The following is a 23,764-nucleotide window of genomic DNA, read 5'->3' on the forward strand; positions in this document are numbered from 1 at the left end:
CGGGCGAATCGTGCAAAGCCCGAAGAATTTCGTCCCTCGCCTCAGCAGGGACAATTATCTGTAAACGTTCGGCGTCTCTTCCTTCTTCTTCCCACCTTCGGAAGAGAGCCCCATCCTTAAACACTAGCCTATCCCATTGTGTCCACAAAGCCTTCGCCTTCGGGCAGTCACCCCTCCTCTCTCCCTCGGACGGCCGAATTCCAGCTTCGAGTGCTTCCATTACCCTTCTCAGCACGGGGTCTTTGCTTTGCCTCTCCCTCACGCTTTCACTGGGGGCCTCTAAGACGGCGTCGATTTCCGCTGAAATCAGCTCCCCCTCTCCCCGAGCGCACTGTTTACAAACAGACCGGGATAAACCGTCGGCATTTCCATGTTTGTTTCCCGGCCGATGCACCACTAAAAAGTCATACTCCGACAATTGCTCAAGCCAGCGAGCAACTTGTCCTTCCGGTTCTCGAAACGATCTCAACCACTGTAGGGAATTATGATCGGTGCGCACCACAAACCGTTTGCCTAATAAATATTGGCGAAAATGGCGGGTAGAATTGACTACCGCCAAAAGTTCACGCCTCGTCACACAATATTGTTTTTCGGCGCGTGAGAGCGTCCGACTATAATAGGCCACAACCCTTTCCTCGCCTTCCTGTCTCTGGCTGAGTACGGCCCCGATACCCATCCCGCTAGCGTCACAGTCGAGCGTAAATTCGCAGTCCATCCGCGGGAAGGCCAAAATCGGTGAACACGTTAGCTTTCGCTTAAGAGTCTGAAAGGCGTCTTCACATTCTGCACTCCATTTAAATAAGGCATGCTTTTCGGTCAACCTGTGAAGGGGGCAGGCTATCTGTGAAAAGTCTCTAATGAACCGCCTGTAGTAAGACACAGTTCCTAGGAACGCCCTAAGCTCCTCAAGGGATGCTGGAGATCGCCATTGTGTGATCGCGGCAATTTTATCAGGATCCGTCGCAACACCATTTTTGGAGACTATATGGCCTAAAAATTTCACAGATGGTTTCATGATTTGGCACTTCTCAGGCTTAATTTTCAGTCCCGCCTTCCTTAGGCGTATCAACACATCTGTTAGCCTTTCTACGTGCTCCCTAAAATCCCTTCCGAAAATTATGACGTCATCCAAGTACACCAAACAAGACCTCCACTGTGCACCCGCGAGCACTAGGTCCATTAGTCTTTGGAATGTACTGGGTCCGTTGCACAATCCGAAGGGCAGCACTTTAAACTGATATAGACCGTCACCAGTGGTAAAGGCTGTCTTTTCTCGATCAACTTCCGCGACCTCGCACTGCCAGTATCCTGACGCCATATCTATTGTGGAGAAAGCTGTTGCGCCGGCGAGCGAATCGAGAATGTCGTCCATGCGGGGGAGGGGATAAGCATCTTTGTGAGTCACGGAATTCAGACGCCTATAATCAACGCAAAATCGCGTCGATCCGTCTTTCTTTTTCACAAGGACGATCGGTGAACTCCAAGGAGATGATGATTCTTCGATTATATCGTCCCTCATCATTTCCTCTACGATTCGTCGCACTTCTCCGCGTCTGTGGATTGGCAATCGCCTGGGAGGTTGCCGAATCGGGGACACATCACTAGTCTCTATTGTGTGCTTAAGAATGTTTGTACGCCCTAAGTCGTAGGGTCCTCGAGAGCACACATCCGAAAACTCATTCAACACTGTTTTGAGTTCCTCTAATTCCGCTTCACTAACATCGGCACAGTTTAAGTCAAAGAGGGAAGATGCTGGGGGAAGATGCGCGTTCTCCAGACTAAAAACGGGCTTTTGACATGTTTCCACTTGTTCTCCACAACACTCGTGCAATACGCCCACTTTCGTGTCTTTGTATAGAGTCACTGTCTCTCCCAAGGGATTCAGGAAAAGCATATTCACCGTATCCTTCACGTTATGCAAACTCCGCGCACCGAAAACGCCATAACGCTCTAAAAGTTTTGGGTTTGGCTCGATTATCCCCACTTTTTCTTTGAACCCCGGGTCCGAGCTCACCCAACACTCCACTACCACTTCGTGGTGAGGAGGAAGAACAACGTTCTCCTTCAACGTCACTGCGCAGCCCCACTCGCACTTTCCCTCACTTGTAAGAAAAGGCACCGCTTTTCCGCGGAGAAGAATGCAATTCCGGGAAAAAGCCACGTCACACTGATGTGCTCGCAGAAAATCGGCACCCAGGAGGCATCCCTTCGATAGGCGCGGGGCGATGAGCACATCATGAGAGAACTCTTCCCCTCCGATCTGAAGCATCACTTCACCCTTCCCAAGCACCCGTAATGGCTCCCCATTCGCCGTGATTAGTGTCACATTGTCTGTTATGATTTTCCCCGAATTTTCGGTGCGGCTCCATATTTCTTCCGATATCAATGACACTGCCGCTCCCGTGTCTATTAGTATCTCGACGGGGGTCCCCGAAACGGATCCGTGCACCAGGGGCACTGACTCGGACAAAATTGTCCAAATTTCCTTTACTCCGCGTCCTCCGACGCCCTCGAGCGGTGAAGTAGTGTCTCGGTTTCCTTTTTCGTCTGCGGCCGAGAAGGTTACCACCTCCTCGGCCTTCCGTCGTTTCCCGAGAAGGAAAGCCGTGGGCATTCGGCTCTCAGATGGCCCTCTTCGTCGCACATCCAACAGCGCGGCCGATCTCTGCGCCTCACACTGGAATTAGGGCGCCGCCTCTCCGGAGCGGGAGCGGGGGCGTGGTCTTCACCACTCGACATAACCATCCCTCGTAACAATTGCAACACCTCTCTCATTGTCTCTGAGTTCTGTGTCAACGCGGCCTCCACTCTGTCCTCGCGACCGCACCCTCGACTCTCCACACCGATATCCTGAGACCTGACGAGCGTCGCCGGCGCCAACGCATTCACTCCCCTGGTTGATGACTCGGCGAAATGGATTGCCTCCATCTCGATTGCAACGCCGATTGCTTCTTCGAGGCTAGCAGGTCTCGCCTGCTTCACCCACACTCGAATGTTCCCGTCGAGCCCATCGAGGAAGCGGTCGCGCACTACGGCCTTTCTCGCATCCTCGGGCCAGGAAGGGTATGCGCGCCGAGCAAGGCGCCCGAGGTCCGTGGCAAAGGCGGCGATATCTTCTCCGGGGTTGCGCGCCCTTTGGACGAATCGCGCCTTCTCCTTCTCGCTCGCTTCCCTTGGGTTGAAGCGCCGCCCCAATGCCTCCCGCGCCTTTGCATAGCTCCCACGGTTTTCCTCCGGCAGATCACGAAATGCCGAGAGAGCGTTCCCTGTGAGGCAGAGTCTCAGATACAGTGTCTTCTGCTCCTCAGGCCACTTATTTATTTCTGCAACTGTCTCAAATTGGAAGACCCAGTCTTCCCACTCCTCCGCACCACTAAACTTCTCCGGCATCACCATACCCGCCATGGCTGCCGCCGCCGAACCGCACGCAAAATCTCAGGATCGAGAACACAATCCTACCGACTGCGCCAATGTAGCGCCGGTTCGCTGGAGAAGGATATTCAAAATAACGTTCGCTCACTTCGAGGTTCAAACCACGACTCCTTTATTCTCTCTCTTTTACAACGGGCCCCAAAGCCCTTCTCTCGTTGAGGGCTTCCCGCCCCCACCTCCTGGGTTTCCCCCAAGAGTCCATGTCCTGAGCAGCCGACAGCGCTCGGCTACAAGTGGTTTCAAATTGAGGAGAGATAAGGGAAGATCGCCGCCTTAATTGTCGTAGGACCATGAAGCAAATCTCTCTTCCATCGGTGCGTGCTGTGTGTTTGCGGACATTTGATGCGTGTCAGCCCTTGAAGTTTCCTCCCTCAAATTTGAATATTCTCTTCTTCTGCCTTATGGTAATACTTATTAAGAATTGATTTTGCATTGCTGAAGAATATTTTACCTAAAAATGTGAGGTATAAGAATGGACTTTTAGGAATGGATTGACTCGGTGAAATTCGAAATTCCCTTCACCAAGTCATATTTCCAAATGGAAGACCACCTTTCATATGTCATCTCTTCTCTAACTGAGATATTACTATAATTACAAGGTGCTTGATTGGCTGAGGAAAGTGGTTTAATTTCCGATACTAACTACCATGAAGCAAGTCTCTCTTCTACCAGTGCCTGTAGTGTGCTCGCGGGCAGAAGTGTTTCCCTCTTTTGATTTTCGTTTCCTAAATTTGTATATTCTCTTATTCTGCCTCTTGGTAATAGTCATAAAGTATTGATTTTGCATTACTGAAGAATGCTTTGCCTAGTAAATGCGGGGTATTGCTGGCTTTTAGGGATGGGTTGACTCAGTGAAATTTGAAATTCTTATCACCGAGTCATATTTCCAAATGAAAGGCTGCCTTTTAATGACAGGCTATCTCTCCTCTAACTTAGATCATACTGTTAATTACGAGTTGTTTGATCGACCGAGGAAGATAGTTAATGTTCCAATATGAACTATGAGTTTAACTTCCCAAACTAGTTTCTCCAGCTGAAAAACGCGTTTAAAATTTAATAGTTTTATATTTGAAGTATATGGTTTTAATGATTAAATGGTCATTTATTACTTATGAAGCATATTGAAGCGAGACTAAATGAGAATTACCCTCATATGAGGTCTACCTTCAGTGCCAACGATAATCTGCTTTATTTTTAATAATATCTGTTATAATCTATTAACTAGTTCATGTTTATCATTAGTTACGAGTGCTCTATCAAACTATTCGTTCCCTTAAATAGGGAATGGTGTACCTAATTTTCGGTTATATTCGATATTTATCGGCCGTTTTCAAGTATGCCGTATGGTGTATGAATCCAAACGTAAAAAAAATGAAAAGCGCCCTCTAGATTTATTCAAATCACGGCATTAAAGGAATTTACGCATGATGCTGAATTTATTTATTTCTTTTATATTGCGGAAGGAGTGCAACGTATTCAACTGGGGTTTAAATTTCCGAATGAGAATATAAACTGGTTTCTTGTAATTGTATCGAAAAATCATGAAAATTAGTCAGTTAGTGTATTCACTGATTGTGGTAAACATTTTAATTGAACATCAAAAGGGAATTGGTTATAGTATCGCATCTTCCTCTACATGAATGTATATTTCTCCATTTCGCTTTGATATGCGTATGGAATTTATCACCTTTAATTTTTTCCTAAATTTAATCGTACTTTCTGCCTGTAGGTCATTCATATCGTGTATATAAGTCTTTCAAATCCTGTTTTTACGTTGCTGATTTATTATCACTCAAGATGCCCCTATTTTGTTGGGTTGTGAATCGGTGTATGGGAATTGGAAAAGGTTGGGGCTAAATGGCTCGTGTAAAATGCAAAAAGATACCATTTTTGTATCAGAAACTTAGCTTTTTTAATGCTTCTTGTAAACAGAAAAAATTGGATTGAACAGGTATGCTAATTTTTGAAGAATGATTTTAACCGCGTTTATCTTCAAGTAGTAGGTATATTGAGGATGCAGTCAAACATTCATGAGCATTGAGTATCGTATAACTGGTAAACGAACTGTTGCAAAAATCAATACTTCGATTTAATGCACGTATTTCAGGTTCTGTACAATTTATAACTTTGAAATTGATATTACGCAATCAATATCTTTCTCTGCGATATAATGTTTCATAGAGGACAACTTTGTACCTATCCAAGACCGTTCCACGATCATTCGAGTTAACGCATAGTGCTTTTGATACAGATATTTCAATTAAGATACCGTAAGGAATGCGTGTGATGATAAATAAATTGGTTTCTATGTTTTTCTTTTATTAACATTAATTTTTTACTTTTTAATAATAGTGATTTTTTATCACTGTAAATTTTTATCAGTGCTCCCGACAATGCAAATTCCTCCCCTGGTATAAGAACTAGTTTACATGAATAAATTAACCGCAATAAACAATCAAATGAACATTTAGAATAAATTAATGCTTACCGAAGGTTCCTTACGCTGAATTTATCATATTATCATATATCTTTCCTTACCTAAGTCATGCTCACTTATTAATAAAAAATCCGAAAATTTAAGCGGGATGGAGTGGAATTTCGCCAAATTAAATCAAACATAATTTTCCACAGTAATTAAATTTGTTACAACCGACTACAAACCAAGACAGCATAATTAGAAAGAGAGACTTGCTACATTCCATGATTCTAAAATTTATTACGACCTAGCTTTCAATGTCACTACGTCATGATCTAGGTCGTAAAAAAATATATAGTCGTAGAAAATTGCTGGTGTTTCTCTCTAGTTATGCCGCCTCTGGTCTGCCTATTAGTTTACTTTCATCTGCGTTGCCTTAGACTTCTATGATGGTCAGTTTTAGAAGCTATGAACTAATTTAAACTATTTGTGATACATTTAACTGTTACATACTATTCACAAGAAATATTGTTTTTTGGCACTATATCCTGGAGAGGAATATAATTTGTGCCAGTATCACAGCAACCTCGCATTCAAGCTCGCGGAGGTATTACATCCACTCCAGTCTGCCAACAGGTGGCTTTGGAGAGTTCCGAGGAGGAGTGGAGGGGACTAATTCACCACTCTACCCATTCAACACCGCGCGAATATTTATCTGTGTACTCTCTCCCTCTCGGCCCTGCCAAGAGGGCGACCTCGATAAGGGCTTTGGGCCGACCAGAATGACCTCATCGGCCGTTGATGGCGAAGAATTTGATTAGGCCATCCCTCGTTTCCCTTGTTTTGCTGCCTTGACCAGCATTAGATATCTATTAAGTGTGCCGCGGCGGAAATCACGCTGAGGAGATCAACACGCATGCATCGCACTTTGTATTTCATTCGCAGCCGTTAAAGCGTACATTTCATGTATATATCTCTCTTTTGGAGCGACGAAGTTAATTTTCTTGTTTTAATGATCATGGTCAAAGATTCAGCCATATTATAATCCTCGCTAGCATGAACTATGTTAGTAAGATCTCAGAGATTCAAAATGGAATGGTTCAGATGCTTCAATTTCAATTGAGGGTTGATTTTCCTTTTGACAGATAATATCTATACCATCACCTTTAATGAAATTGCTTTGAAACAACTGCATTTACTGCCCAGCGCGGCTTTATCGCAAACTTTGGATCCGACACATTACGCCCATCCTTGATGGACAAAGAGTTGTTGATATCATCTCCATTAACGCATCAGGCTTGAAACAACCGCATACTCGTCTTGTCTAGGGGAAAATAATGTTGTACCACGCGCAGTGCGTGTGTAGATGCACAACACATGATTCGGAAGGTCGCTGGGAATAGCCCATCACGCTGTTAAAGACCATCCGCATCCCATCATTTGTTCTCCACGCATTCGACTGGCCAGACCCGAAAATTATGCCGTCGATACGCCCAGGGCTCATCAAAAACGTCCGTGACATTACAACCACACCTTCCATTTGCCCAATTTTATTCTTTAGCGCAGTATACCTGATAAGAGGGCGAGAAGGCTCTTGGGAATGTTTCTAAGCATTTGGGGCACGCTAACCCCAGGGGAATTATTCGTCAGTCGTCAAATCCTTCCAACATTAAAGGGCTCGCATGTTTGTTTGCGATGGATTCGTTGAAATTGATACGACGATGACGGGTTGGGATGCCTTTTAAAAGGTACGCTCTGTAGTTAGCGCGGCTGGTCACATGACCGCTGCAGGGTTGTGTGTGGACGCCTTATCACCCGACGTAGTGCTAAGCTAATTTTCTAAATTGACGCTCTGCGTGAGATGTTGAATCGGGTGATTGATTGTGATGGGGCATTGTCGTCCAGGATCCGTGCCTGTCCAGTACGGACTTAATGTGAAGGGACCTCGGATTATCCTAAGCGGGTCGTCCCAACTTTAGCGGACTGTCTTAGTTATCCGAATGACATTATTTGCATTTTTAAAAAAATATTGACGTCAACCTTACTTAATCGTTTTGCTTGAAAAAAAATATCTTGCTCATTAAAAACCATTGTTTTTCGTGATGATCGAAGTAATGTCTTGTTGCGGGTCTAAGTGTTTTTTTCGTTGTTAATGCTTGTGTATTAACTCGTTAATCTCGTCAATATGCTGCGTTTTTCATTCTTTGAACACAGTAGTCAGGGAAGTCAAAAGCAAGTATTCGAAATGTGATGTTACCAAAGAGTGATGAAAGTAAAATGGATTTACCGCATAAATAATGAGGATAAGTGGACGGTAAGAAAGACATAGGAAAGCCACGAATGAATTGCATGCGGAAAGTTATCAATGAAGTAAAAGGGGAGAAACATGTAAATTTGAAAAGGTAAACTGATGAAACAACGGAAGGGAGAGCTGCGTCAAGCCAATCTTCGGATATTTAACTTATGATCATGGTGGCTGTAAGGAATAGTTTACCACTACACGATGCGTTCCGAAAGTAATGCGATTATTTGATGAAATATCGATGCGTTTCAGCGCTACCTTAATCCGAAGGAACATTAAGAAGTCATCTGGGATGACTTAAGGACTATTGGGATAGTGGGGCAGCGTTTAAACCTTGTATTTGGCCAGGAACTCGCGTAGTGCGTTGTGGCAAGACGCGTTGACGAGATGGAGTGGCCAGGTAGCGAAGATGTCTTTTCTTGTCCTGAGGACACTTTTTCGGAGTCTTTCCAGCGCATCCACGTAGTAGGGAGCATTAAATGTCTGTCCTTGAGGAAAAAATTCATTATAGATCACTTCTTTGCTATCGAAAAAGATTATGAGCACTGATTTCACTTCTGATTTGCTTATTCTTGCCTTTTTGGGCGTGAACATCTTTCCTGCTCTTCATAAAGGCCTTACAACACCTCAAAACATCTGAGTAGGACAAAACGTAGTGTCCCCGTAAGATTTAAAAGTAATTTTAAGTCTCCTCAAGAGATTATGTTTAGTTTAACACAAGAAAACTTTGCTCGATCGTTGATTCCATTTTTTTCATGACACGTTCGGTGCGCAGAGTTTTACAGTAACTGACGCTTCCAAATCTTGGAGAGCACTAAGAATGGCTTTGCGGTAAAGCTTAGCGTTCACTCCACCTACTTCAAGTAGTTTGATCCCACTCATAGCAGTAGGAGTGGCGCGAGAAATTCAATTGGATTACTTACGGAACGCACCCTGAATGATAGCATATATGAGACGGAGTGAGAGAGAGAAGAATGCCGATGGCGGATAGGCCATTTCTTACATAGAAAAACTTATAAATCAACCAAAATCAAGGCATCAATGCAGTGTGAAGCATACTAATAATTTTTGGTAACCTATTATTGTATGTATGTAAAGCATAGGCAGTAAAAAACGTAAGGAAATATTTTAAAAGATGGCAAAGTAAGTAGGGAATCAAATGGGATCTTGTGAATCATACGATTTATTACTTCTAAGTCATCGGAATGAAACACGAAGGCCAACCCGGCGGTGGATATGCTTAAAGAGCATGGAGTTAATGGTTGGCATCGTGGAACTCCGTGAAAGATGACTGTTTCTATTTTCTTAATGAATAAGGGTTTTGTGATTATTTTTTCTTGCGTAGTTCAATTTTTATGCACCCCAATTTTTAGGAACACAAAATTCTTTCAAGAAAATTTAATGACGAATCGAATGTTTTCTCAGGTGACGAACTGTAATTGTACTGTCAGTAATGTAATTATGCTGTTCAGTTATTAAAATGTTAACTTAAAACATCATGCCAGTCTCAGAATTACCTATCGCTGAGCAATTTATATTTGTTTCATAGTCCAGTGATTCAATGTTAATCTTGGATTGTAATTCATGGAAGAATGACAAGTGTGAAACCTTAGAAAGTCTCGTTTTAAAATTGAACTTTCATGCCTTATAGATTTCTCTTTTTTTCCAATAGAAGATCGGTAATTTTAAGATTATTGTTTACTTGCCCAACAGGAAGTAAAAGAAAAGCTTATTCGACGAGGATTTTAAAGAAAAAATATCTTTCCATGAGATTGATTCAATTTCTTAACTCTTACCATCTTGCATTCGTATTTATCCCTTGAATAACCATTGAGGCGTCCACTGCGGTACTTATAATAGTCTCTTGTGTTGAGAACTCATTTCTCCAGCTCGTATACCTCCAGCAGCCGCCAAAATTAGTAAGGTTTATTTAACCTTCGTTGACCGAAAAGCAGTCTTTGTTTCTGTCGCTCGTGAGGAATATTATGTATCTTCACCCATAATTGAGATGATTCTTGACGAAAAAGTAAAAAACCGTTGGTGTTTTTGACCTTGAATCCATATCATATGGAAAATCAATATTTAGTTAGAAAATAATATTAGTTTTGAAGTGAAAACATTCGAGGGTGTCACAGATTTGTTTCATGAAGATAATATCACGGCTCTCAGCAGGTATCAGTGCTGATATAATCGCGTGCTAGACCCATAGAAGTCATAAAAGAAGTTATGAAACCATTGTGTATTTGTTTGTTTGAAAGGCCTGATGCGACATTGATTATTATTGTAAAGGTTATGGTAGGTTTACATGGAGCATTTTGAAAATCATGTCGATTGTCCCTCATCATTACCAAATTGAACAACCACCTCCAAATTTCAGTAAGGGCTATTCCCTTCAATTCTATCAATAAATCCTAATTACTTACACCCCCTTACTCACTAACCAACCTTTATTCCCTATAGAACATTTTTAACATCCTCTACTCGCTTATTTCTCTCTCAATTTAGATTTTTATAAGTTTAATTATTTTGTTAGACCTTGAGTTTTGCCTGCAGAGTTATTATTTTGATGTATTTCAGAGAGGGAAGTGAAATATTGTTTGAGGTGATAAAAATCGGATTCAAACATCTTCCTTTGATTGGTCATGTGTCAAAAATGAAATTTCGGCAATAAAAAATTATCGCTTATTCAGTTTTTCTATTTAATTACAACACGTGGAGCATTCGTCACCAAAATTCTATTAGCTTCGCCAGGATTTTTCATTTGCATCACAAAATGGATACTTTTGTACTTATTGGTATAGGAAATACTTCATGAATATTTCTCTTTTTCTTTTTACGACGAAAAATTTGCGAAGTTAACATTAAAGCTAGAATCTAGATCGACAAGTTTTAATTATGATGGCCTAAGAATTATTATTATCCCAGAATTCGATTTGAATCCCAGAATTAGTATTCTTACCACAGCCGTAAGGCTTTCTGGGATTCAAATCGAATGTATATATATATTATTTGTGCTTCCATGGCCTCAATTTTAATTCTTTGTGCAAAATTAGCAATTTCGTTAACAAGGATTGGGCCATGTTGCCCAGGATTTAAAGAATGCCAAAAATTTAAAGTTAATTTCACCCTAACTACCGGGAATTACTTTCTGTAGATTCTTTAAGAGACGAAGAAAACCAATTGCTACGACGGATCCCAATTTGACAGCATATCTTCAAAAACTTTTTGATACATTTCTCATTTCCAATTTTATTCCATTTATTCCAGGGTATTGACTGTTCCATGTTACGTTCCCAATAAGATAGTGATCAGAAATCTCAGATATTCGAGTTAAAATGTTCAAATTGCATTCTTGATTATGTTTCAAGAAATTATTTTCCCTACGGGCAAGGTTTAGTTTTCCGAGCTGATGAAAAGGAACAAATCTTATTTGTTTTGTAAAAAATGTGTACTAGTCCTTCGATGTCTTAAGTAATTTTTCCTCTACCTGGTCTAAACCTTATTGAATCCCGGGAGATATCACTAAACTATTGAAAAACTTAAGGGGGACCTTCAGAGCTCCACTATTCCATGGCATATTATGACGTCATGCATTCTAGATGTCTCTGTAAATTAGCGAAGGGGTCCGTAGGTGAAGAGAAGGTGGCTGGAATTTAATAACGGAAGCTTAAGTGACATAATTCCCGTGATAATCGAATAATCTCTTGATTGCAAAATGCGCATTAGGTAGGCGAGAGTCTAACGTAACTTTGCTGCCTTGCTGTCGGTTATTGTGTGGCAGAGGATATGCTGTACCTGTTTAGGTATTTATCTCTAAGTGATAATTGTGAGTGCTTTGATTTCCCTATTGAAAATATAATTCGTAACCCCGACAGTAATTTTAGTTATAGAACAACTTGAAGAAGAAAAATGAATGAAGTTATATTTCCTATTTCAGCAATTCCCCAAGACAATACTCATTGAAAATAAAAGTTTTTCGCCAATTTTTACGGAATAATTTCAGATTTGACAATTGCTTATGAATCTGTTTCCCTGAAATATAATAAATATTGCTGATCATATATGTAATTAGTGTTTTTATAGATATCGTTTATTTGTGTTACAACCTGTGACGCATCTTTGAGTGGGATGGTTTCGGGTGGGGAAGAGAAAATTTCCCTTTCTCAACAAGCAAAAAAAAATATATTACTGGTTGAAGCTACCTAATATTTCTGTATTAAGGAGCTTCTACATTACATAATAAGGTACATCAAATTTACCGCTATTGTAGGTTCTTATTGAGGAAATCACGGGAATTTTGTTTATAAAACCATTACTACATTATTTATTCTCCTCTATTGATCCTTGATAGCATGCTGCAAAGCCGATAAAATATAGGTATTATTTTACATGTAGTCTATGTATATGTTATTGAAATACCCAAATAATTGCATAAAGTAAAAAGAAGTTGAGTGTGTGTTAACATTGATCCATGAGTGAAACTAGTTATAACTGATGGAATTTTGAAGCAAAACGTGAAAAATGACTTCAAATTCACCGTAATTGATAGCAAGTTCAAGACATAATAGGCTCATTGCCTAGAATAGGCAGGAAAAATCAGCAGTATTACCGATACAATAGCTATGCGAATGGATTTACGCAGCCATATATCATATCAGGAGATTGCTAATAATGTATCATATCAGGACAATGACAAGCTAATTTTTTTGCTGCACGATTTTAGTGCAACTGATATCCAATAAGGTCACATTTATTGCACTTAATAGACGTCGCATATTGAAATAGTCATTCATTAAAAATTGAATTACACGCTAAATTTCCTTTGCCTCATTGAATAACTGATCAGCAGGTGCTTAGATGTTGAAAATAACTGCAATGAAAGGAATCCTGGCGAATTTTGTCTTCAGAATGAAAGTATTGAGTTACGTTTTTCAGCCGACAAAATGTTTGCGTACGGGATGAACTGTTTTGAGACATTTCATGCGTAGTGTAACAAATTTGTATCAATCCACTGTTATAAAAGGTAATTTAATTTATTGTATCTAATATATTATTGTACCGTTTATTTTATTTTTTTATTATCATCGGTTTCAATGGATCTATTGCTTTAGTAAGATGTATTTATATTTCGTATTATTGTTGACTTTACCTATAACAATGTAAATACTCTTTCCGGTAAAGTGCTAAATTTATGTACTCTCATTTTTGCTTGTAGGGCATTGTTGCATAAATCTCGATTTTTTGGTAAAAATCTGCTTAATACAAATTTCAAAATTAATACTCACAGAGACATATCGCTATAATTCTTTGGTGTTGAAAAATTGCATTGGGTACCTACTGGGTACTCTGGGACAAAACTAGGGAGGAGAGACTTCCTAAATGTCATGTCGGAGGATAATTTTGAAAATTTATTCCACTAAATAATTTTGCGCGTAAATCGTTAAAAGATCAACAGATACGGTTTAGTTTCTACATAAATTTCATCTGTAATTCATGGATGTAAATGAAATGAAGAATTTCGTTTACTCGAAATATTGTTATTAAAAAAATTAAGATTATGTTAGTAAGGAGGCATACTGAAGGGCGAACTCAATGGTGATCCGTTATACCAGAAAATAGGATTGATTTAACAGCAAAGTAGGTAATATAGAGTACATGGGAAAAATAGTTCATCTTATGATCATGGCCATGAGAAAAAGCTATCTTCAAGATAGGTACGTACTTAATCTGCGTAGGAGCAGAATGCGAATTGATGAACTGATTCGAGAAGTCTCTTATTTTTTTTTTTAATTTTCACCGTTGAGGAGGATATCAATGCCGGGGTCTGTGGGAGTTTCCTGCGACCTTTTCGGAGCGTTAATGGTGTGCTTGCTCTCGGTGCTCCGGCTGGTTATCGCCGTATTGCTCGGTTTGTTTGCCGAGGCAAACGGAGAACAAGGGAGAGCCATAAGGGAACGTCCATGTTGTTGAGTGGCGTCGCATAAAACTCGATCTGGATGGCTTAGAAATCGGCGTGAAGAGGCCCAAGAAAAAGGAGGAGAGGGGGAATGGGGCGCGTTGATGGACAGCGGGCCGATCTGTTGACGTGCTCGAGTAATCAAGCAATGGATTTGCGCTCGCCCCGGCGGGGGTTTCATCGGTCTAGTATAGTGGCGCCATAAGTGGAAGAAAGGGACCCCCTAGAGATTTTTTTTTCTTTTTTTTACTGCGTGGTTCCTCCTTCCAAAAATTATGTGATTCAAGACGATGATGACAGTTGGCCCATTTACACTGATATTTTTTTCTGTCCTGATAAGTTTGTGTCCGCCTTATATACTCCTATACATTTATCAAATAAAAAAATTTCAAGCTAGTAGGTTCGTGAGAGTTTTTACTTTACTTCGTGGTTATTCCCTCCCAAAATTAATGGTCGATATAAAGGTGACAATGAGAGCACATATGTGTTAATATTGTTTTGATCAGTGGCTAGAAATGTCCGCCAATTGTTGTGCTAAAGCGACTAATTTTCGCTTAATTTAATGCCAGAGAACATTTATTTTTTAGAAATTTTGAAAAGGCATAGATAATGTGTATAATTTTTCCTTTTTTTCGTACTTTATTTATTTTTCTACCAAACTTAAGGTATTTAATTTATGCGAGCCTATAATATTATATTAAAGGTGAAACACTTAATACTTGCAGTCTATAGGTAAAGAAAGTCAATGATTGTAGGGGTGTGTCAATGTGCCATTTTCAGGATTAAAACATTGATACTACTATGGAAATTCTAATATTTTATCTTTTCTATAGTGGGTAAAAGAAACGAGGTCTGGCCAGGTGTCTCGTTAGAGCGTATTGAAACTAATTTACTTTGCTCAATAACCAATTCAAATTCGTCATGATTTCATGAAACGCATCTGAGAGTGCGTCTGATTGATATTTCAGTATTTAATTCTGTTTTGTCCTTGATTTTCATGTCATATGATGTGATGGATTGGATGAGCTGTTCATTATTTATTACTGCGTGGTTCCTCCTTCCCAAAATTTAATGAGTCGAGATGAAAGTGACTGGGCGAACCTGTGTGCTAACGTTGTGTTGATTCGCAGCGGCTTAATCTCCCCCAATCGAAGGACTATAGCGAGCCATTTTCTTTTCTGCGCACGAATTCTATAATATTTTGAATACCAATAACATTTACAATTAAATTATCTTTTCAGCTGCCAAACTTGAGGAAACTATTATTGATGATAATGGGGTATTAATTAGGAATTACACTTTATGCTAGTTTCCCATTGGCAAATAAATCTATCGCTGGAGGCCGCGAAAATTGGTGCAAACCCTTATGATAACTATTGATTTTAATATTTCTTCTTGTGTTTAGAAAAAAAGATCAGGTGATGTTTCTGCTGGGAATGAATTGAAAATAACTGCAAAATGAATAATAATACTTCCTTTACAACATTTATTTGCAAGAGAAAACTTATGTTGTGCTTTTTAGAAAACATACAACAAATATTTTTATCATTAATGTGGTGCTTCATGCACCGTGAATAAGAATATTTATTGCTTCTTAGAATGAAAAAAATTAATTCCAACTCTATGCACAAAGATAGTTTATGACGACTCCTATCAATGGTAACCAATTAGGTTGAATTATCTGTCATGATAAGCATTTTAAAGTGTTGCTGGTTGATGTTTCAATATATTTGAGTTGAGTTTTGTGATCTCTTTGCAAAACGTATGATATACCAGCTCGGATGAGCTAGTCATAATTCTCGCTGTGGTATGGCGTGACCCTGTTTCACCTCAAGAGAGGCGAGCGTGTTTATTTAGGCTTGTTGATCTAATGTAGTTTTTAATTATTACTGGTGTCAAGGCCTAAGTTTTTTTTACTGCGAGCGTATCTAGCCCACTACAAGTCAAAGTACTTTGCCCTCTTTTTAAAGTGAATTATTACATGCGAACATCGGGGCCAACATTCGCATTTCGACAAATTGAATTTTCCGCCACAATTGACTAAAATAAAAATCACTGGATGAACATAAATGAAAAGAATCTGGAATAGGTACGAGTAAAATTAATATTTCGGAAATACGGTTGATAAGGAAAAACATATATTTGCTTCCACAGTGCGTAGAAAAATAATTCCAACTAACTGTATTGTGGTATATCCGATAGACCAATGTTATGATTTTCTTTTTCCACTGTATGTATGAGTGCTGGATGTGGAGAGTGAGAAGAGGCAGCTTTTAGTTGAGATACGAAGGAGACAGAAGGTGTAGATGGAGGTAGTACTTAGCGAGGAGGAGATGTTGAAAATGGTGTTAGATGGTAGAATGTTAGGGAAACGAGGGAGGGGAGGGAAGAGAATAGGATCATTATATAGATTGAAAGGGAGTAGGCCTTACAGTGAATTGAAGAAGGCAGTGCTAGAAGGAAAGGGAGGCTCCCAGCTCACTTCTTTAGTACTCCATGGAAACCTACCTTAATCGGTAGAATAATAAAATAAATAAGGTTTTCGCGGCGTTCAGGTTCACAATACGATTGACTTCCGGGTTCTCTCCGCGTTGTGATTTTGATGGTGTCGTTTCACCTACTGTCCTGTAGGCATCCTCAAGCCAGGCTGAAGCACGGCCAGTAATATACCTCAGCCTAGCCTGGAGATGCCGAACAGTAGGTGAAACGTCGCCATCAAAATCACAACGCGGGCGGAACCCAGAAGTATATCGTACTGCGAACCATATATTCCTTTGCATTACCCCAGTGTCACAGTTTAGAAAACAATCAGGCCGGGCATGCTTTTACGAAGACACTCACTCAGCGTTTACCCTTTTTCGGGGTTATAACTATAATAATAACTGTACGCATATGGTTCATTCATAATACCATTTATACTTTGATTTATTTTTTTTTGCTTGACGTAGTAGAGTGCAAATATTGGTATTTTATATTGTGAATGAGTTGTTTTCGTTGAAACGCCGCAGACATGAAACGTATTTTTGCGTTATTTAATATAAGGGAGCTATGTTAAGGATTGTGTACTATGTGAATGATAGAGTTCTGTGCGCTAAAGCTCAACTGGTGGTTTGCTCAATATTTTATAAAATATGACTACGACGTTTTATTTCCGTGCCAAATGCATAGACCCTATAAAATAGCAATCGGGCTTTCGTCCCACTTAACTTCATTAATGTGGAAGTGCTTAGCAATATACTTTAAGTATTTTATCATCTGATCCATGCGTTCTTCCATATGAATTCAGGACATTTGTATTAGGTTATATATATATTACTGTTTTCAACATCGAATTCACCGTCAAAATTTTTAAATAGGAGAATATCTCAATCTAAGTTAGCGTTCTAGGTTCACGACTATTCCCTAGAAGTGATTGCCATTGTCACAGTCGTAGTGAGAATAGGGATTCCTGGATGAGAACTTATCGCCTTTATGGTGGATTTAAATGGTGCTTAAAAATGTTCCCTTGCCGCGGTTTTTACACCTAGACATGCTCCTCGCGGCCTTTTTTACGAGGAGACAGCACGAAGGGGAATAATGAAAAGTCAGTTCCTCTGTGCTTGGAAACATGAATACAAACATTTCATGAAGAGACATGTGCCATTCATTTTTTTATGTTTCAAAGCAAGAAAAAGTATTTTTTTTACCCAAAGGGCAGAAAACAGGGGATGTTCACTCCAACTAATGCAGAAAATTTTTGATGCTTCTGCTGCCTGTCATCTCTACGTCTTATATTATCCTGAAATTTTATCATCAATGCGATAGGTAAAACTTTAAAAAAGTGTGGGTAGTGCCATTATTGAGCCCTGATGGGAAAATTCAATCGAATGGGCAAAGATATTACTATACCATCGTTACACTATTGGAAAGAACTACCGGAGTCACGTTAAGATTCTGGCAGAAATATTGAGTAAAACTGCTAAAATTCAGCCGAGAGATACCTTAAAGTTTCCTAACCACCAAACCTAGCTCTACTTTTAGGGCATAATGGTAATTATAGCGACAGAATTCCTAAGAGGAAATGAAATGCTTCTGTGATTACTGAATTGAGTTGATAGTCGTGTAGGATCAACTACTAAAATCTATTTTACGAATTATAGTATTGCCTTAGAATCTGCTTTTCCTTGCTGTGTACGTGTGGAACAAAGGCACATTTAAGATGGTATGAATTCATCAAGTATGATCTTTCTTCAATGTCATCAGGAAAACCTTAATTTAACGATACACACTCTTCATTAACTATCTGGAATATTCTGACCCTTTTTAAATGCTTTGTTATGATGTAAATGCTATTCACTCTCGCCCTCAATGATTGTTCAAGAAGAAGGTTGGTCAGAATAGGTGAGGGTAGGGCTCAGTCCAGTCTCAGCTCTAGGCGTAAGACGTTCACACATTCTGGGTAGCCGGGCCATGTGGGGGCATTTATTTTTCATAGGCCACATCGCACTCCGAGGGATATCCGTAGTTTTACCAGGGATTTGAACCCAGGAATCTTTGTTCTACCAATCTCCATCCTATATTCTTCATGTATAATGTGAGTTCTGTAGCCCTGGGCTCTACCCAATGGATTGACACGCTAATTAATTTACTATCATTGATGCTCATTTGGATTTGGATCATATCAAGTTTTCAGAGACATTTATTCCCCATTTTTCTGCCTCTTAGGTTAGATAAGTTTCCGAAAATTGACGCAGGAATAATTATTGGCATTGGTAGTTCAGATATGCTGTCAGGTGATATCTAATCTAAAAATAGCGAAATGGTATTCCATAAAAATAGAGTGTAAACTGTGTTCACATCTTTGTGAAAGATTAGTGGCCAACTCGATAGGCCTAATTTTACCCCTATTTTTATAATAGTAGGAGTAAATATGACATAAGTTTAACTTTAAATCATTTATATTTATGAAATTAATGTGAGATTAAATCAAATGGAGAAATGGCAAATTGCTGCGTTATCACTTATGTAAAAAACTATATCGTGATCTTCCAAGCGTGCCATCTAAAAACTCTTTCAGTTTATCCATTCATTTCCAATTTTTAGTGGCTCATCAAAATTCTTGGAGGAGGGTTGAGCCAAGTTGTTCTCGATGTAAAATTTGGACGCGAGTACGTACGAGATAATTACTTTTTAGGAAAGTGGAGTGATGAGTTAAGGAAATTAATATTGGAACTATGAAATACCGACGGATTCCTGAATAATGTGTCGTATTTCACAGTATATTTTTGTTTACGGCTGACAGTATGTGGATGGAGCTCATTCTCGAGGTGTATTGAAATTATTATCTTAAAATGCATGGAGGCAATATTGGTATGCATAAATATCAATCCTGTTCAAGTATAGAAAAACGGCGATTATGCGAGCACTCGAATTTTAGCTGCTGCTCAGCTGCTGTTACGCGGAATGAAGCTTCAAATGAGGGATATTCATCAAAGCTGTGCGTGAGCGTTGATGTCAGCGTGATACATCGATATTGGATTTTCTCAATTTCACACAATTCGTCTCCAATTCGTAAGACTAATCACTTTGACACTTCGACTCCTGATTTTAATTTTTACGTAATTGAGTTCGCTGTTTTACTCGTGATGATTGAGGTCATCGATTGCTATTACTTCTTAATTTATTGAGGTTTAAATCTTTCATCATGTGTTCCGAGAGGAATTGATTTGTCAATGCACACCCACTGTATAAGTTATCAGCTAGATCAAGAAGCCGGATTGCACCAAAATTTCTGCATTACATTCAATTTATTTTACTGCGCATGGGACAAATCAGCAGTGACTTAATAACTATCCATGAATTAAAAAGGCTGATGAAAAGATAAGGAAAAGTAATGCAGATATTAAAAATTCAGGTATTTTTCATGCTAATAAGAGCAGTAAAACTTCTCGTATTAGCGCTCTATTAATTGAGAGCTAGGAACTAGCTACCGGTATTAGCAACATTACATTTCTTATCCATACAGATAACGAGGTAATATAATTAGAGCCTATGCTAATATTCGAAATAAGTTTTTGAAAATTATTTTTTCTGTTCGTTTATTTTTGAGAATAATTATATCGAGAAATTCCAAAATTATTCATTTGATGCATATAAGAGGATATTTTTGTAATAAAAATGTCTAAATTCGATGGAAATAGTCTATATTTCTGACCACGATTAAATTCAACTTTTATTCAGGTTACCAACTTTATGCAGGGGATTGATTTTAATCAATTGTTATGATAATGTAACTTTTGAGACATTTCTGTTTCATTACCATTTCTATAGTTATTTTCAGTGCTGCAAAGGTCAATGGTCATAGTAAATGATCTTATTGGTATTAGTCTCCAAGTTGCAAATACTATTTATTACTCACATTGTTGAGTCCTCTAATCTAGCAACAGGTGTTACCATAATTTCATCTTAAACCATGCTTCATTAATTGTCTCTTAAAGTTAAGTTCTATTCTGATTCTTAATGCTTCAGTTTTTTACTCGATTTCTTAATCTTCTTTATGTTTTAGAACATATGCTGATAACAAATGTATTAATTTTTTCATGCTGCCAATGAATTAGTGACAGTAAATTATTTTCACTCTCGGAAAGCAACAAACTCGATTATTTTTTCAGACTTACATTTTTACTTTACTTGATAATTTATTTTTTTTAAATCCGTGGCGATTACGTCTTCTGAAGTCAAAAAATGGGAGTTTCCTGATGATTTAATAACTTTTAGACTCACTCAAGTGTGCTTAATTAACGGATGACTATCCTATAAGAATATAAATAGAATGGGCTCCGTCACGATTAAGTTATTAAGTCTTATGTTATGAGTAATGGAACACCCTTAATTCTCACCCTTTAGTAAACATACTTTTTTGAGTCAATTATCAAACATTCAGTAGTCTCTCGAAAGATCATTGAGTCAGGTTAGCCTTTTCGCTTTGCAGCTGATGAGAAAATATCATTCGTTATCATCTGGAGTCAGACCAGATTGCCCGCTTTCATGCCGAGTGAGTCGTTTAAAGCATCCTTTTTTTGTATTTTTTTATATTCGTAATATCATTTGTTTTTTTATACTCAATACAGTTCTATCTGGTATATTTCTATATCTGTTATAGTTCTATCTGGTATTTTTCTACTTCGAGAAATTATGAGCGCGATTTTTATAAAATTACGTTTGGGAACGGAAGATTTTTTCGACAAATAGGATTTTCCACCTAATTTTCTTCCTAGAGCAGATATTTTATGACTAGCCACATTTGTTTCGTAAAATGGCACCGGAAGACGCCATAATTACAACGCTAGGGCAGGAAACTCCTCACAATGCCGAACTGCTTGCCGGTATTAGTGGGTGGTGAGCCGCTGACCATCAATAGCGCAGGGAGGAGCTCTTGGACATTATGTCTTATGCGTGACGACGAGAAAGACATTTCGTCGTGGACATTAATTAGCGCGGTAAAAATTAATACGCCGAGGAGATGCGGGATAATATATTATAAAAGGGAGAGGACCCACTAAACCTGATGGACACATGAGATGGCTAATAGTCTCCGTGGAGGTGCTAATCGAAAGCATGTTTACGACGGCGATGATACCCCTGTTTTCCCTCCCTCCTGGCCGTGTATATCATTTTTTCTCTCTCGACCTCTCCTCGCTAAATTGATGGCCTCGGTGGCGTTTGAGTGGTGAAGTAGTGAGGGAGGAAGGGGTGGTGGACTTTTTTATTACTCACCGCATGCGTGACTGACCAGGCACGCGAGGACGATGGCTGCTACGGCCATCAGTGGTGGCGGTTGGATTCTGCACCGTTGCGAGGAGACCGCTTCCAACAATCTTCCCATAATTCCTTCGCTCTCTCTCCTCTCCGGTGTCCCTCCTGATACGTCGCAGTCGTTTTCTTTCAAACCTCTTCGTTGTCACTTTTCCTGTTTTTTTTTCTTCTCTCTTTTTTTTTTATCTATATACTTTCCATGCGCCCCCTCCTTCGACGATGTATATCCCAGCGGAACCAAACCAAACAAATAAACTCCCTTCTCCTCGAACTTATATTACCTCTTACGTCCCACTTCCCAATGCCACCGCAACACGATGGTTACTTTCGTTTTTCTGTCTGGTTTGTTTTTCAATATTATCTTTCTGCGGAACGTCTTCCTATCTTCAGGCGAGTGTCAATCTTTTAAGGAACTGGAAAAGGAAACGAGGTTGTTCGAAGAAAAGAAAAAACAATGTATGGAGCAGTTATTATCCGTTATTCAGTTATATTCTATGATTCATTGAGAGCAAAAATTCAATGAAGAAGCGTTTTAGAACTGGTAAAGGAGTTTGCTCAACCCCTTGGACAGTTTACGCAACACAGACAAATAGAATTATTAAACACCGAATGATACCTCTAAGAGATATGATAATTTTGTAGATATTGTAGCTAGTCAAAAGTTAGAGATGACAGGGGTTAAGTGGCTTATTGTTTGACTACTTTAAAATAATAATAAATGTGATTGAAAAACTTAATTTCCAACCAAAATCCCCTTCCGTAATTCCCAAGTGACTTAGTAATACTATTGGTTAATTCTGATGTTCAAATTAATTTACCTTTCACGAGGTAATAAAATCAAACCTGTCTATTCTCGTTCGACTTCTCTCTATGGAATTCCACTTGAAAAATTGTGAGGAGATACTCGCGTTCTCTACTCGAATCACACGCGAGAACGGGAGGCCGGCTTCCTGAGACCACTTGTCGCGCGGGACCGCACTAGTTTGTCGCTCGGCCCACAGGTGATTCGGCGTCCTCCTCACCCTCCACTGGCCGGAGAAGGACAGAGTGTGCGGTCCGGCGAAGCTGTTGACTCTCGGGAGCCAAGCCGAGACAGGAGGTGCGGCGGAAAGAATACTACTACTAATCGCAGAACGTGGTGGACGAGAGAGTGAAAAATTTAAAGGAGAGGAAGATGAGCAGGTCCGCGCTTTCTGGAGAGAAATGTACCACAAACGGGAGGGGAAATAAGAGAGAGGGTTTTCTTTCCAAACAAGAGGTCCGGAGATGAGTGTCGCCTTGTTCCGCTCCGTGCCGCGGCTTTATAGGTTGTGCCCGGAGGAAGAGAGGGGACCTCCGCCGTAATAGAGAGAGAGAGAAGGGTCGTCTTCCCCCCACCCATCCCCGTCACGGTCGGAGGAGGGGTATCTGGTGGTGAGAAGGGGTGAGAAATCGGTTATGTGCAGAAAGGCTGTGTGGAGTGGAGTGCGGGGGTGGGGACGGATAAGTATTTGGACGGATTTGTGGGGTGAGGGGGTGCAGCGAAAGGTGTGGGTGGATATGAGGGTGGAGGAGGAGGGGATTTGGGATTTGGGGAAATGAGAGAGCGTACGTGGAAGGGGAGTGAGGGGGAGGCGGGGGAGCGTGTACGTAAAAGTAGGGGAGGGGAAGAGGGGGGGAGTGGAGTTTGCGGAATGAATTGTGAGAGGGAGGAGGCACGAAGTTTGTATTGGGAGGATTTTGACGGGTGGGGAACGGATTCGGAGAACCGGCGGCAAAGGGTATGGAGAAGGGTATGGCGGAAGTAGGATAAAGTGGGGGTGGTTAACCACCCTTCGACTGTGTAACGCAGTGCAACACCCAAATATGCAGCCACACGCCCATT

The 23,764-nt window shown here is 40.0% G+C and overlaps 1 protein-coding gene across 3 annotated transcripts in view; it reads right to left on the reverse strand.

The window, feature by feature from the left end:
• Window positions 1-23,190, reverse strand: part of LOC124165434 — a 50,122-nt gene extending 26,932 nt beyond the window's left edge. For 2 of the 3 annotated variants that reach the window (XM_046542863.1, XM_046542843.1), the window contains exons 1-2: window positions 22,744-23,190; window positions 21,862-22,313 (exon numbers count right to left, since the gene is read on the reverse strand). In XM_046542863.1, coding sequence (XP_046398819.1) covers window positions 21,862-21,970 — 109 coding nt within the window. In that variant the 5' untranslated portion in view covers window positions 21,971-22,313; window positions 22,744-23,190. Of the gene's footprint in view, window positions 1-21,861 lie in introns of all 3 variants that reach the window. The other variant, XM_046542853.1, reaches the window with a different exon arrangement.
• Window positions 23,191-23,764: the final 574 nt, after the last annotated feature.

Source organism: Ischnura elegans, chromosome 1, assembly GCF_921293095.1.
Source record: "Ischnura elegans chromosome 1, ioIscEleg1.1, whole genome shotgun sequence".
Classification (NCBI taxonomy): domain Eukaryota; kingdom Metazoa; phylum Arthropoda; class Insecta; order Odonata; family Coenagrionidae; genus Ischnura; species Ischnura elegans.